The sequence below is a fragment of the Cystoisospora suis genome (genome assembly GCF_002600585.1).
Source record: "Cystoisospora suis strain Wien I chromosome Unknown contig_3441, whole genome shotgun sequence".
In the NCBI taxonomy this organism is placed as follows: domain Eukaryota; phylum Apicomplexa; class Conoidasida; order Eucoccidiorida; family Sarcocystidae; genus Cystoisospora; species Cystoisospora suis.
Genome location: NW_027156236.1, coordinates 709 through 13,644, shown reverse-complemented (window position 1 = coordinate 13,644; position 12,936 = coordinate 709). Strand labels below are relative to the sequence as shown.

General features: G+C 46.1%; 2 protein-coding genes across 2 annotated transcripts in view; one reads left to right on the top strand and one right to left on the bottom strand.

The window, feature by feature from the left end:
• Positions 1-2,244: 2,244 nt before the first annotated feature.
• CSUI_006723 (uncharacterized protein) lies at positions 2,245-2,636 on the bottom strand (the record flags this gene model as incomplete). Its single annotated transcript, XM_068066876.1, has 1 exon — positions 2,245-2,636. A coding segment is annotated over one exon (255 nt), but the record flags the coding sequence as incomplete, so codon positions are not given.
• Positions 2,637-2,944: 308 nt separating this feature from the next.
• Positions 2,945-12,936, top strand: part of CSUI_006722 (uncharacterized protein) — a gene marked incomplete at its 3' end in the record, with an annotated part of 10,235 nt that continues 243 nt past the window's right edge. The window contains exons 1-4 of the mRNA XM_068066875.1: positions 2,945-9,473; positions 10,269-10,401; positions 11,266-11,533; positions 12,255-12,726. Coding sequence (XP_067921139.1) covers positions 4,638-9,473; positions 10,269-10,401; positions 11,266-11,533; positions 12,255-12,726 — 5,709 coding nt within the window. The remainder of the gene's footprint in view (positions 9,474-10,268; positions 10,402-11,265; positions 11,534-12,254; positions 12,727-12,936) is intronic.

Below are 12,936 nucleotides of genomic sequence, written 5' to 3'. Positions count from 1 at the left end.
TTGCTGTGCGGCGGGCACTACAACCACCATCGGGGTTGAAGTCATCAAAACAATGTACGCTCGAATCCAAAGGGAGGTGAACTGCGGGGACGCCTCCGCCCGATCCGCCGTGCACCTCGCCCGGACGCGGTTGAAGCTGTACAGGGAAGCCGCGACGTCCCCCGATCTAAGATCAGTGATCGAGTGCATTTAAGGCGTTGGCGCCTACGCTCCCGCCTCAAGCTTCTGTGTACTCTATTGTGGTGGGCTGGCCGGTGTAATAAGCTTGCGGACACGATTCGCGGAGTCCTCGGTCCTTCCAGGAACGTGAGAGGCTACTTGTAAATAGTTAGTGGCTGGGCAACCAGCTTGACAGCCAACGGAGTAGTTGTGTGAAACTTATGTCAGAGACTTGTCTGTGAAAAACAGCAGTTTCCGAAGCTGACCAACCAGAAAGAGTAATGCGCAGGAGGAACCGAGCAGCCGCAAGAACAGCGCCGGGTCAGAGAGAAGGAACTGCGCGCCAAGAGGCGCGAAGCAGAGAGAAGAAGAGTCGAAGACGATCGGGCCGGACAGCTTCAGGCGTAGCAAAAGGCTCGGATGCACCGCCAATAGGCAGAAGCCCGGACCAAGGCCTCCGGCCTAATCCGGTGCCAAGCTTACGAGATACTCCCGGGGCTACCTAGCTATTCTAAAAGCCCCCTAGCACACTACAACCGACAGGTCTAAATAAAAGCTAAGTGCCAGAGTCTAATCTCTGTCAAAGAGTAGCCGCTTCGTTCTTTGTCCCGGGTCCAGGCGCAGCGCAACGGCTTGAGAAGCAAGAAGCGAGCCGCTGGCAATTTTCCAGGACCAGTAGGAAGTATCGAACGCGCACTGCCCGGAGGTGCGCCACGGGCGTTACACCGACGGCAGAACTCATGGGGTATCACGCGGCTCAAGCCTTTTTTTCGGAGATTTTGAGGATTGAATCCGCAGCCTGACTGCCGCTAGCCGAGAGTGACTTCTCTCCGAGGGCGTTAGCACTGCTGATCATACAACATATCCTGTTACCTCACAAAACAGTGTGGCGGCTGTCAAGCAACGAAGGAACAACTCGATTTCATGGCTGTCCCACGTACAAGGATGCCGCCCCGCCGCAGGGGGAGCCCGTCCCACGCGTTTGCGAAAGCCGAGCCATCTCCTATGTTTTGCATGAAGAGGCGGTCCGGTAGAGCACTGCAAGTCGGACAGTAATCGTCTCCGTGGTCACATTGTAGTGTTTCTTGAGGCAAGAAACGGCCAAGTTTTTGCAAACATATAACGACTTGAGCCGCGACAACGCTCAACCTGTCATGACAACTACCCCGTCCAAAAGTCCTAGGCCTCTTGGCAGTGAGTGGGAGCATGCTTGAAATAGCGCTGAGGACGCCGACGCCTCTGCGGATTTCGATTTCTTTGCATTGCTCCTGACCTCAGCAAGAGAGTTGAAGTCACCAGCCGCAGTTCATAGTACGTGCCTCCTGATGTATCAGATGGTTGCTCCAAACAGACAGTGCACACAGACAACGCTTCCTCGACCGCTCTTCCTACTGCCTCTACAGATACGGCTGTGACATCGCCCGCTCATTCAAGCGTTTTTCTCCTTACCTCAAGAACATCGCGTTGCAGGATTAACCGCGCCTCCTGCTGTCCCTTCCTACTCTGGGATGCCGGCTATCAATTACCTTTGTTGAGGAAGTATACCTGACAGCTACCCCTGTCCCTTTTTTTTACCTTAAAATGCCGGCTGTCGTCTTCCTTTCATAAGAAGTGTACATGATAGGCGGCCTGAAAATGCCGGAATTCGTAAGCGGACCACGGGTATGATGAGACTTCCACAAACGAAAGAAAAACACCGCACGAATCAACCGGAGAGCACTTATCGTACTTAAGAATACAAAGTGTCCATATTGGGGGAGCTTGCGGCCGGTAGAACGGGGATTGTTGAGGGGGTCGACAAACCGCACCGACTTCCTCTCTCATCAGTGAAGCAACCGGAACAAGTACCGTTCACTCGCGGGGGCAAAGCGCGGTGGCTTTCCATTCGCAATCGTACTAGACACAAACTGTGCGTTTGGGCTGCGAGTGCTTCAATACTAAAAGTAACCGTCGAAAGAAAAAAAAAACAGAAAACGGCAGGCTTCCTTCTGCTTTGTGCGTGATACGTTGAAGTTGTTCACCGCTTGCTGGGCGAAGAAAAACCATCTCGCTTAACTAATGGTGCATCGACTCTTTCGCTATTCTATCTGCTTCTCAAGGCACTACAGGGTCTTCTTTGCAGCTTTCTGCTGTCTTGGTCGTCGTCGGTTGTACCTCTAACCCGTACACACACACATGGAAAAAGACATGAAGATGTCTGTCCAGCACTAGCTGCTCCTTTTTAGCAGGCTCTCTGGTCCGCTCTTGACTTCCGAACGAAACATCTTGTCGAGAACGTACATTTTTCAGTCGAGAGAAACTTTTCAAGAGGCACTCCAACGGTGGAAAGAACGGGAGCAACCCATGACAAACACAACTTATCTTCGGCTATCATGCTATTCAGCAACACCAAGCATTCTGTTGAAAATGAAGAAAAAAGAAAGAGATCAATGACAAAGAATCTTGCCTGAGGCCGCACGTTATCATCTCTCTTGGTTGGCTTCTTGTGGTGGCGCGATCGCATAAGGGCAGACCGGAGGAATGAAGAACAGAGAGGGGTCGGTGGGATGTATGGCTAATACGTGGGCCAATCAAAGTCGCGATGATAATGACGGTGGATCAGCTGTCTTTCTTTCTCTCTGCGTAAAGTTGCATTCACTCACTGTCTTGATGCTTCTTCCAACTGCTGCTCGATGGAGTGATTCTGCTTCAAGCTATCGAGAGTCTCTCTCTGATTTTTTCACCACGTCACCATCCATTCTTAGAATGGATTTATTCGCCGTGGCAGAGAAAAGCTCATGGCCTTGTGTCTGCTGTCTTTTTTTCTCTTCATCGAAACCTCCGAAAAGGAAGAGTGCTTTTCGTGCCAGTCTCGTTACGGGCGGCCTGGGTCGGCTTAAAAAGTAGTCGCTGGGGGTGACCGTCAGCAAGCTAGCTACCATCGATTGGAAGGTACCTTTTTCGAGCGAAAAAGAAGACCCGCTGAGCGCTTGACCATCGGCTCTTCCTTTCTTCCTTTAACTTGTAAGAAAAAGCGGAGACGAAGAAAGAAAAAAACGACATTCGAAAAGGTCAACTTAAAAGCCTTCTCGAGAAGGCGGGGCTATTATAGAAAAGGGGGAGAGAAGTCTCTGTCCGATCACCGTCACTTCGCGCGAATCGTCATCATGTTGTCCTTTCCTAATCGACTTCATCAATCTCGGTGTGTGTTTGTCTATCTCTTTGCCTGTATCTCTTCTCTTTTTTTTTCGTGTTTCTTTCTGCTTCAATTCCTTTTCTTTTGTCTTGCCTAACAAGGCAAGCAACTCTTTCCTTCCCTTCTCATTTGCTACAGACTATCCATCGGCCCGAGTGAAAAGCTCAATCGACTTTCTTCATGGACAGGGGAAATGTCACCTCTTGATTTCTATCGCAGACAAAAACAATACAGATTTCTTTGTTCCCTGTGTGGGAGAAGGAAGAAACCCATCAGCAATCGTCGTCCTCGGAAATGAGAATCTGAACTGGCAAATAGATCATCCGAGACCTTCTCCCAAAGAGACTCCACCTCCCTAAACATCTGACCGCTTCCTCTTCCTTTTATGGTCGCTATTCCCTTGTATCGAAATCGAAAACGTGACCTGATCATCTTAGGTGTCTTTCTCCCTCATTCTTTTTTCTTTCTTCCTCTTAAAAATCATCTCTACCATCGCTCCTCGTCTGTCTTGGCTTTTCTTCTTCATTTTACCTATCCTTCCCCCTTTCTTCTCCGTGCGTGCGGCTCTCGGCAACTCACAAAGCGCAGGTTTCCGTTCTCTCTTCTCTTCTTTCCTTATCTTCTTTTTCTCCTCACTTTTCTATCTTTGTCGTCTCTGCTCCTTTTTGTGAGGCAAAGGGTCTCTTAACTCTTTTTGACGACTTGGTGTCACCTAGGCAAGTTTCTCGTCTTTCTTTGTCGAGACGGGAGATCGATCCAGAACCAACCACTCTCTGATGAGAAATCAAGAGATGAGCCCTCACTCGGTCGGTTGATCTTTCTTCTTCATCTTTCTAATTTTCCTTTCCTTCCTCTCTTTCTGTCTTGCATCAACTGAAAGGAACAAGATCACTGCCCGATTTCTCTATTTAATAAACTGTTATGTCTGTATGTAAACCACCCTCGCAATTGAGACAACTTCTCTTTTCTTCTCTCAGTCTTCTTCTGTCTTGTCTTTAGCAGAAAAGGTTATCTTCCTTCGCTTCTGAGAGACTCTCCGTACTAAGGTAGATTTCTCTGCTATCTTGTCCGATCTCTCCATCTTCCTTGAAGTCGCACTACCCCTCCACCAGACAGAAACGTATACGTCTCTCTATCTCTTTCCCTACATCAATCGATCCATCTATCCATACAAAGGGATAGACCAGACCGCCTTGATATGACCGACTCTATGACGAGAGGATGAGGATTATCAGGAGGGTGCTCTTTCTCATTCTCTACTTGTCTTAGGAATTTCTGTCTTCAGTAAAAGAAGGGTATCATTATGAGAGATTATAAGGGTGCTGTCTCCCTTCCTCTCTCCCCGTGTGGAAGCCGAGGAGGAGGAGGAGAAGAAGAACGCACGCATCCGTATCATTCTTCTCATCGAAAGCAATCTACTGCTTCATCCCGCTGTTCCTTATCGTCTTCACCCTCTTTGCTCTTATTATCGTCTTCTTCTCCTCATCCTCTCCCAGTGTCTTCTTCTTTTACTTCTGCAGGTTATCGTCATCCCTCTCTCGATTCTCATTCATTGAGAGAGGATACATTATCATCCGATAGAAAAATGGCTACTTCTTTGATGTCTCTGCTCGACGACGGGGGTGTAGCTTCACCTGCACAGCTTTTTCCGGGAATGAAAGCTGTTAAACCATCGTTGAAAGAAGCATCGAGAGTAATGAACCGACAGAGTCGATTGTCTCGATCATCGAAGGATTCTCCTTCTCATGTAGATGCAGACGTGAGACGCCATTCAAGTCCTATTCCTCGTCGTCTTTCTGAAGAAGAGAAAAGAGGGGATCTCCCAAGAGATATATCTCATTCTCCCTCTACATGTTCTTCTCTAGATAAAAGAAATAGCTCTGTCTCCTCTTCTTATTCAACTGACGGTTTACATGTCTCTATGTGGACAAGAAAGACTTCCCACGGTCTTTCGTCTTCGCATCCTTGCGTAGTGTCTGAAGAAGATGAAGAAGACGGAGACAAGAGAGAGATAGAAAAGTGCATGCGGCGAGAAGAAGAGACCGAGGTCTTGATAAGACAGTCGGACCAATTCTCTGCTATGGATATCTTTGAAGAACATGGTGAGGATAAGGATAACCATGTTTGGGCGACTACGCGTCACTTCGCAGGTGTATGTACACCCCAAGACCACAATAGTCGTAGCAGGAGTCGATGGTCGTTGGCGTCTTCAGAAGTGACCATAAGATTACGCAAGGAGAAAGTTAGAGAAGAAGGGAGAAACGATCGAGATCTTTCCATCTCTCATTCTCGGATGTCTTCTTCTCAATCTGAAGTCTTCTCAGGTGTGAAAGAGAGGGAGAAAGAAAGAGAGAATAAGCCAGAAGAACCACATCTCTCAGATCTTTCTTCCTCTTTTCTGTCTAGTCGATCCGACCAGCAATCGCTTAGAAGGAAAGTTCACGGGGGAGAGAAATCTTCTTGGATGACAAGAGCTCTCCTAAGAAAATCTCCTTCTGTTAGTCGCTCTTCTTCTTTTTCTTTGTTTTCTTCTTCATCTTCTTCCCGTCTCTCTGGGAATGACAGGACGTCTTCTTCTTCTCTTTCTTCTCGGCAAGCTGCGTCAAGCCAGATCGCCACTTCGAATACAGCTTCTTGGTCTTCTTCTTTCTCGTGGAGAGACGAAGAACTGGGTTCTTTAGGAGAAGAAAAGAGGGGAACTAAGAAAGAGAAGAGAAGAAGAGGAAGAACTGAAGAAGAATCCTATCATGAAAGGTCTTCTTCGCCTTCTTCCCCGTCTTCTATTCCTAAACACATGACGGGTGCCGGCAGTGACGATGTGAACGCGAAGGTGGATATTTCCTTGTCTCATGGAGAGATGAAGAATCGAGAGAGAAACATGTTAACCAAGAAAAAGAACAAGAAGAAGCTTGCAACAAACTCTCTTAGCCGTGAGATTCTGCTTGACTCGAGTGGGGATTTTGATACTTCTGCATGCAGTCATGTCGAAAGTTCTCTCTCATCATCTTCTTCTTCGTCACCACCCCATAGACGGTGCTCGTCTTGTTCATCTGTCTCTTCTTCTTCTTCTTGTGTCAGTCTTTCTCATCAACCAGAGATCTCCAGGTTTCCAGGCAAATCCTCCGCATCTCTATCTCTCTCATCTCTTTCTCACCCCCGTCATTCTTCTTCTTGTTCTTCTCCATCCAAGGAAGATTCTTCTGTTTCTCTCTGCTTGCAGAAGTCCATTATTTACCCCTCATCTTCATCTTCTTCTTCTTCGAGAAGTAACACATCCCACGTTGCATCGTTCTCTTCCTTGTCGCTTCGCCATCGTCCTCTCGTCTCTTCACACACGTGTCCTTCTGCATCTACCGTTCCTCCTTCCTCATCTTTGTCTTCTTCCTCACCTCGTCGTATATCTTCTTCTTCTTCTTTCTCTTCATCTTCATCTTCTCGGTTAACTTCTTCTTCTTATGCTGTCTCTATTGTCAGCAGTGACCCTGAGCACCTCCATACGAGAGATGAATCTTCTCGTGCGTCAAGTAAAGCTTCTCTTCTTCAGTCCTCTTCATCTTCTTGTTCTCTGTCTTCCGCTTCTCTCTCTCTTCCACCCCCCTTGGTTTTTTCTTCTGCCCTGGCGCATGCATCTTCTTTACCTCTTGACCATAGTAGTTTAGCAGGTCTCGATGATCAACCACAGCATCGAGATGAAGAAGCAGAAGAAAATGAAGAGGAGGAAGAAGAAGGGCTAGGTCTTGTTCTCCCCCCTTCACCTGCGACTCTAAGAGCACAAGAAGAAGAACAGCGAAGACGTCGTAAATCTTCTCTCCATGAAAAGAAAAGTCTTTCTCTTTCCACAAGTCACCAGAGGAAATCCAAAGACGAAGAGGAAGAAGTCGTGGAGGGAGAAAAGACTTCGAATAGAAGAAGAACAGGATCTTCTCTTCAGGGTGGACGGCGTTTCAGTCTTTTATCTTCTGTCGGTCGCAAATCCCAGAAGGGAGGGAAGGAGAGAATGATGAAAGGGGAAGATCTAGAGCCTTCTTCTTCTGCTCTACCGCAACGTATCTCTCTAAGCGAAGAACCGCGTGTGAACAGGAATCCCTTCGAGGAGGAGGAGGAGGAAGAAGAAGAGAGAGACGAGGAGGAGGAGGATAGAAAAGATGGTGGAGGCAATCAAGTAGAAGATCATAAGAAAGGTCTAAAGAAGATGCGAAACAAGGGGGGGGGTGGTGGTCTCGATCATCATGAGAAAAAGGAGAAGAAAGAAAGACAGTCGTCTTCAGCGGGCTTCTCTTCAGCGACGACCTTTCCTCAAGAATCTGGAGAAGAAGAAGGAGCACGTCGCAGAACAGCAAGCCGTCGGCTGAGAAGTCTCGTTTCTCTAGGAAGAGGAGGTGGAGGAGGAGAGAAGAGCCAAAGAAGAGGTAAGAGTGATGAGTCTTCTCAAGTGTCTTCTCCGTCGGCTTCTTCTTCGTCTCCAGTTGTGCCATCGACAAAGGCATCCGGAGGTGTCACATCCATGCCTTCTGTTGTGGTACATCCCCCAGGAACCTCACGTGGAGAAGAGGAAGGAGAGAGAAGTCGTGAAGAGCAGAAGAAAGACGAGGAAGAAGAGAAGCCAAGTAGGGGCCGAAAGAAGAGCTTTCTGTCTTTAGGATCTTCCTCGTCTCGCAATAGCTTCAGTGCAACAGGCTCAAGAGGTTTGTCTTTCAAGGGAAGAAAGGATAAGAAAGAAGTGAAAGAGAAAGGGAAGGGAGAGGATGACGATGATGATAACTTCTTCTTTCTTGCGGGGAATTCCCTCACAAACTTCTCTTCCTCGGAGAGATTTTCTTCGATCTCGGGCGGTCTCAAACAGAATTCGTCCATGAATACAGGGAAGATGTCTTCACAGTCATCTAGACCCAAGCAAGTAGTATCAAGCTTGAGAGGTGATTCTTTAGAAGAAGAAGAAGCAAGAGAAGAAGAAGAAGGAGAAGAGAGAACCTCGGTAGAAGAAAGAGAGAAGGATAAGAAGGTCATACGACCTGTCTTGAAGCCATCCCAGGGGCCGAAATCCAGCTCTCTTCGAGAAGCTCATAAAGGAGGAGGAGGAGGTGTACATACACCGGATGAAGGTGATCATGAAGGAGATTCTCCAGACGGTTTGAGAAGGAAGTCTCTCTCGTCAAGATCAACAGGACAAGGAGGAGAGAGAGAAGGAAGAAGCCGCTCCATTGCTTTTCTCGATGAGACACTTCCTACGGCTACGACGGACCCCGAGACGTCGCCTTATGAAGGAGACAACCAAGGAGACATCTCCTCTTCCTCTTCTTCTCCATCACCGAAGCGAAAAGAGAGAGATAGAGATGAACAAGAAGAACAAGAAGAAGACAAAGGAAGAGGAAAAGGGGGAGATGTTGATCGAAGACGTTCAACAGTCCGATGGGTCTTTGATCTGCAGAAACCTGATGAGGGCAGTCTCACCTCACTGTCGAAACAGAAGAATCATCCTGTAGCTTCAAGATCTGATCGAGAAGGTTATGCACATGATAAGAATACAGAGAAAGGCATTTATTTCTCTTCTTCTTCTTCTCCCCCTCTTCATCTTAAGGACGAGACTCTTCCTGATCAGCACGATGAAACAGGTCACCTTCTTCTCCCACGCCATCTTGGAGATCTCAAGAAACCTTCTTCCGGGGCTTTTAGCTCAAGCACACCTGCGGGGCATCTCTCAGATAGAGATAGGCTCTTCTCTTCTTCTTCTTCTGCTAGACGAAAGAGTACAACGACGCCTATGACAATAAGAGCAGAAGAAAGCCAAGAAGAAGAAGAAGATTTTCATCCTCCAGGACCCCCAAGAAAAGAAGAGAAAGAGGGAACAAGATTAAGAATGAAGAGTCGACAAAAGATACCTCTTCCTTCTTCTTCTTCTTCTGCTTGTACGACCTCAATAGTAGGGAGAGAAGATGAAAGAAGAAATGCACCTTCAAAGATCGGAACAAGAATTCTTCCGAAAAGAACTTCCCCGTCATCTCCTCATGATCAGTCCCGATCCTGTGAGTCTCCACTTCTTGACGAGATTCCTTCCTCTCCTTCATATATGGTGATACACGAGGCGAAAAATCTACAGGAACTCCTGGAGTTGCCTCCCGCCGAGTACTTCAATCTAAAGGCAAGTCAAGATGAGGGGAGACAGGGGACACGAGTCGAGGATAAGAAGGAAGAAAGGCTTTTCTGAAAAGAAGACTTTCTCTCGAGGCTAGCTTTTGTCCGAAAGAATACATGGATCAGTCATATCAAAGAACATCAATACCCTAGTTATCTATATCGATTCTCTCTCTATATATAGATATGTATGCATGCATGCATGGCTTCATAGATGTCTATCTACGAATGGCTGTCGGACTGTTTATAGCATCTTCGGTATGGTTGTCTTTCCTTATAATGCTCTTATCCCCCAGGTGTATATACACTTCACTTTTGCATGCTGCTGTTTCAATCATAGCGGTTCTCTGTTGCGCACTTCGGGGTCTCTCGGTACAGGCTGTCTCTCAGCTGTAGCCTTGTGCTTTTTTTCTCTCCCTACTAGATGGATATTTCCAAGAAGAAAGGAAGAGGTCTTCGATTCCCTGAATGAAGAAGATATGCTGGTCTCGCTTGTAGAGATGCCTGCCTATCTAATTATCTCTCTATGTATCTGTCTGTCTTTCTTAGAGTTGTGGGGTGTCCTTTCTCTTCATCTCTCACTCATTCTCTATCTCTCCATAGAAAAGTCTGTGAGAGTTACAGCAGCTCGTCTTTCGTTCCTTCTCACTCTTTCTTTCTTTCTTTCTCACTCTTTCTTTCTTTCCTTCTTTTCTTCAGTCTCTTCTTCTTCTTTGATACGAATGAGAGACCATAATAGACTCTTATCTCTCTTCTTATCGTTGCCCTGTTCTTTTCTTTTCTTTCTTTTCTTTTTTCTCAGATAGAAGTAGAGAGACAGAGAAGTATCTTACCTCGGCGGTGGAGTGTAGAGACACTTTTGGTCTATCAAAATCTTCTTCTCTTCTGCTCTTCTCTCAAACCTCTCTGTGTACGGGTCCTCATACCTCTCTCAAGTAAGAAGTCTTTCTTTCTTTCTTTCTATCTTTCTTTCTATCTATCTTTCTTTCTTTCTTTCTATCTTTCTTTTTCACTCCTTTCTTGGTTGGATTTCCTAGGCTTTTCCGTCCGTGATGTTATGAAAAGAGGGAGGGTTTGAAGACACAAGAGGGTGGCGAAAGAAAAGAAAAGCAAAGCAAGACAACATGGACAAGTTAGAGACGATCTAAGGAGGGTCCTTAGGCACTTCACGCCCCTTTCTCTTCATTACTTTAAGTCCGCTTTCGTCAAGTTCCCCATGCAACGTTGGCTTCATCGTATAGAGAGAAATATCGAAATATGTATCTAGGTGGAGTTGTATCATATATGCAGATATCTCGATGTGTATGTCTATCTATCTGTATACTTATCTATCTATCTATCTGTCTGTGTACGTGTCTAGTGAGCGTTGCTGAAGTAGGTGACCTAGACACGCGGGTCTAAGCGGTCAGGAGGGAGACTAAGAGAGTTCTGCATAGAAGGAAATGTAACTGAATAAGCACACACGTATATATATAGAGAGAGTGAGAGAGAGAGAGGGGTACATATAAGCTTGCTTATGCGTCTCTGCATGTATGTACAGATACATATATGCATGTATGTAGATGGTACAGACAGATGTGGATAGGTACCTAGATACAGACAGATAGATTCAGCTATATATACAAGTAGCACCAAATAGCAACGATGACTGTGTGTATGTACCCCGTGCATGCAGTCTTGCCTTTTCGCCTAATTGTGATGTAAGCAAGACATGCATCGATGGAGCGCTTCGACCCGTTTCGTCTCTTTTTGTGGACCTCTTTCTTTCTTTCTTTTTCTTTCTTTCTTTTTCTCTCCAGGTATCCAATCAGTTGTAGGTTTGGATGAGAATCTAACAGAGAAAGGAAGAAGAAAAGCAGAGAAGAGAGGGTGGCGAGTCAAGCTGCTCTATACTCAAGATGTCGATACTTCAAGTCGCTTTCATCTAGGAGGGGGAAGCCGTCCATCGAGTGGGAAGAAAAGTACCAGCGTCTTGCTCAAGACCCAAGACGTGATCTTTCGCTTTAAGGTTCAGAAAGATATGGACGCATGGATCCAGAGACTTACTCTCTTATCGAGTAAATGGAGGTACGAAGAAATCTAGACAGGCCCACGTAGACAGAGAGCAGGTAAAGACATCTGCACTCTTCTTCTTCGTCTTGTGCTAGTGTTACGCTTGACATATCTCTTCTTGGACAGGGGTAAAACAGTAAAGATCTTTTCATAGGGACACCGTCTGTCCATGCAGGACTTTTCCTGGTATACGTGTACAGATCTTTTGTATGTGTTTAGGCAGCTATCTTCTCACGAGCTAGCTAGATGTCTATCAGTTTGAGGGGCAGGGACTTCAAGAGAAGCGTCTGGTATGCAGGGGTAGCTCGTAGTGAGAGGGCATGCATGTCTATTTTGGAAATAGATGTATATATATATCTATATACGTGCACATACGTGTGTATACATGTATGTATTCATGATGTATACAACAATGCACTTATCTCTTCCATCATGTACATTGGCTTCTCAATGCATCTCTCCGTATTTTGAGTGCAGTATATTTCCCTCTGACATCCTCACTCTCCCAGCTATCGCTATACTAGATAAGAATCTATCTAGAGATGGAGAAGTACGTACCTTCATCTCGCTCTCTCCCCACATATGTATATGTCTCCATAGCTCCCTCTCTATGTCGTTCTACATGTATTTATGTACATGCTATCTATCTATCTATCTCTTCCTATCAAAATATCGCTTCATATAGGGGTGTTTAATCTTTTTGTCTTTCCTGTGTGTGTTTTTTCTTGTCTTTCAGATTACGTCCATCGGTTCCAGATTTTGTGTATCGACCTCCCTGTGAAGATCAGCTAGCTGAGGTGTCTCGAGATGTCCGGGCAGGCGCTTTGAATGTCTTATGTTACCGCATAAGCTATATCTTCTATACGAACTTGAGAACGGCTTTTCGGCTCTTACTCTTCCGTGGTCGTCTGCATTCGTTAGAGAAGTCGACAGAAAATACAATCGAAGAAACGAAGAGAGAAGCATCGATCGTCGTGAGAGCATCGAGACAGCGAGAAGCGATTCAATGTCTGTCTTTATATCTTCAGAAGAAGATCTACGGGTACTTTTATGACTTGTATTACCAATCTAAGCGTCTGGAATTGTATACAGAACAGAAGAGAAATCTGAAAACGACTGTGATGCTTCTAGAGCAGCAAGAAGAATCGGTCGCTTCACATATTGTCGATTGGAGAAGAAAGTGTTTAACCAATGTCTTAACATCTGTGGTGTCTAGACACCTCAGCTCATGTCTTCTTCATCTCTCTATGTATGCCCATATACAAAAAGCCAGAGATAAGCAGAGGACAGCTGCGTGTGCGTATCTTCTTGATCTTCTGACGAAATATCTCCGGCTATCTCAGCTGAAAGAAGGAATGTCTTCTCTTAGGAAATACTCGCAACTATGGATGAAGAGGAGGAAATGCCTTCAATCAATT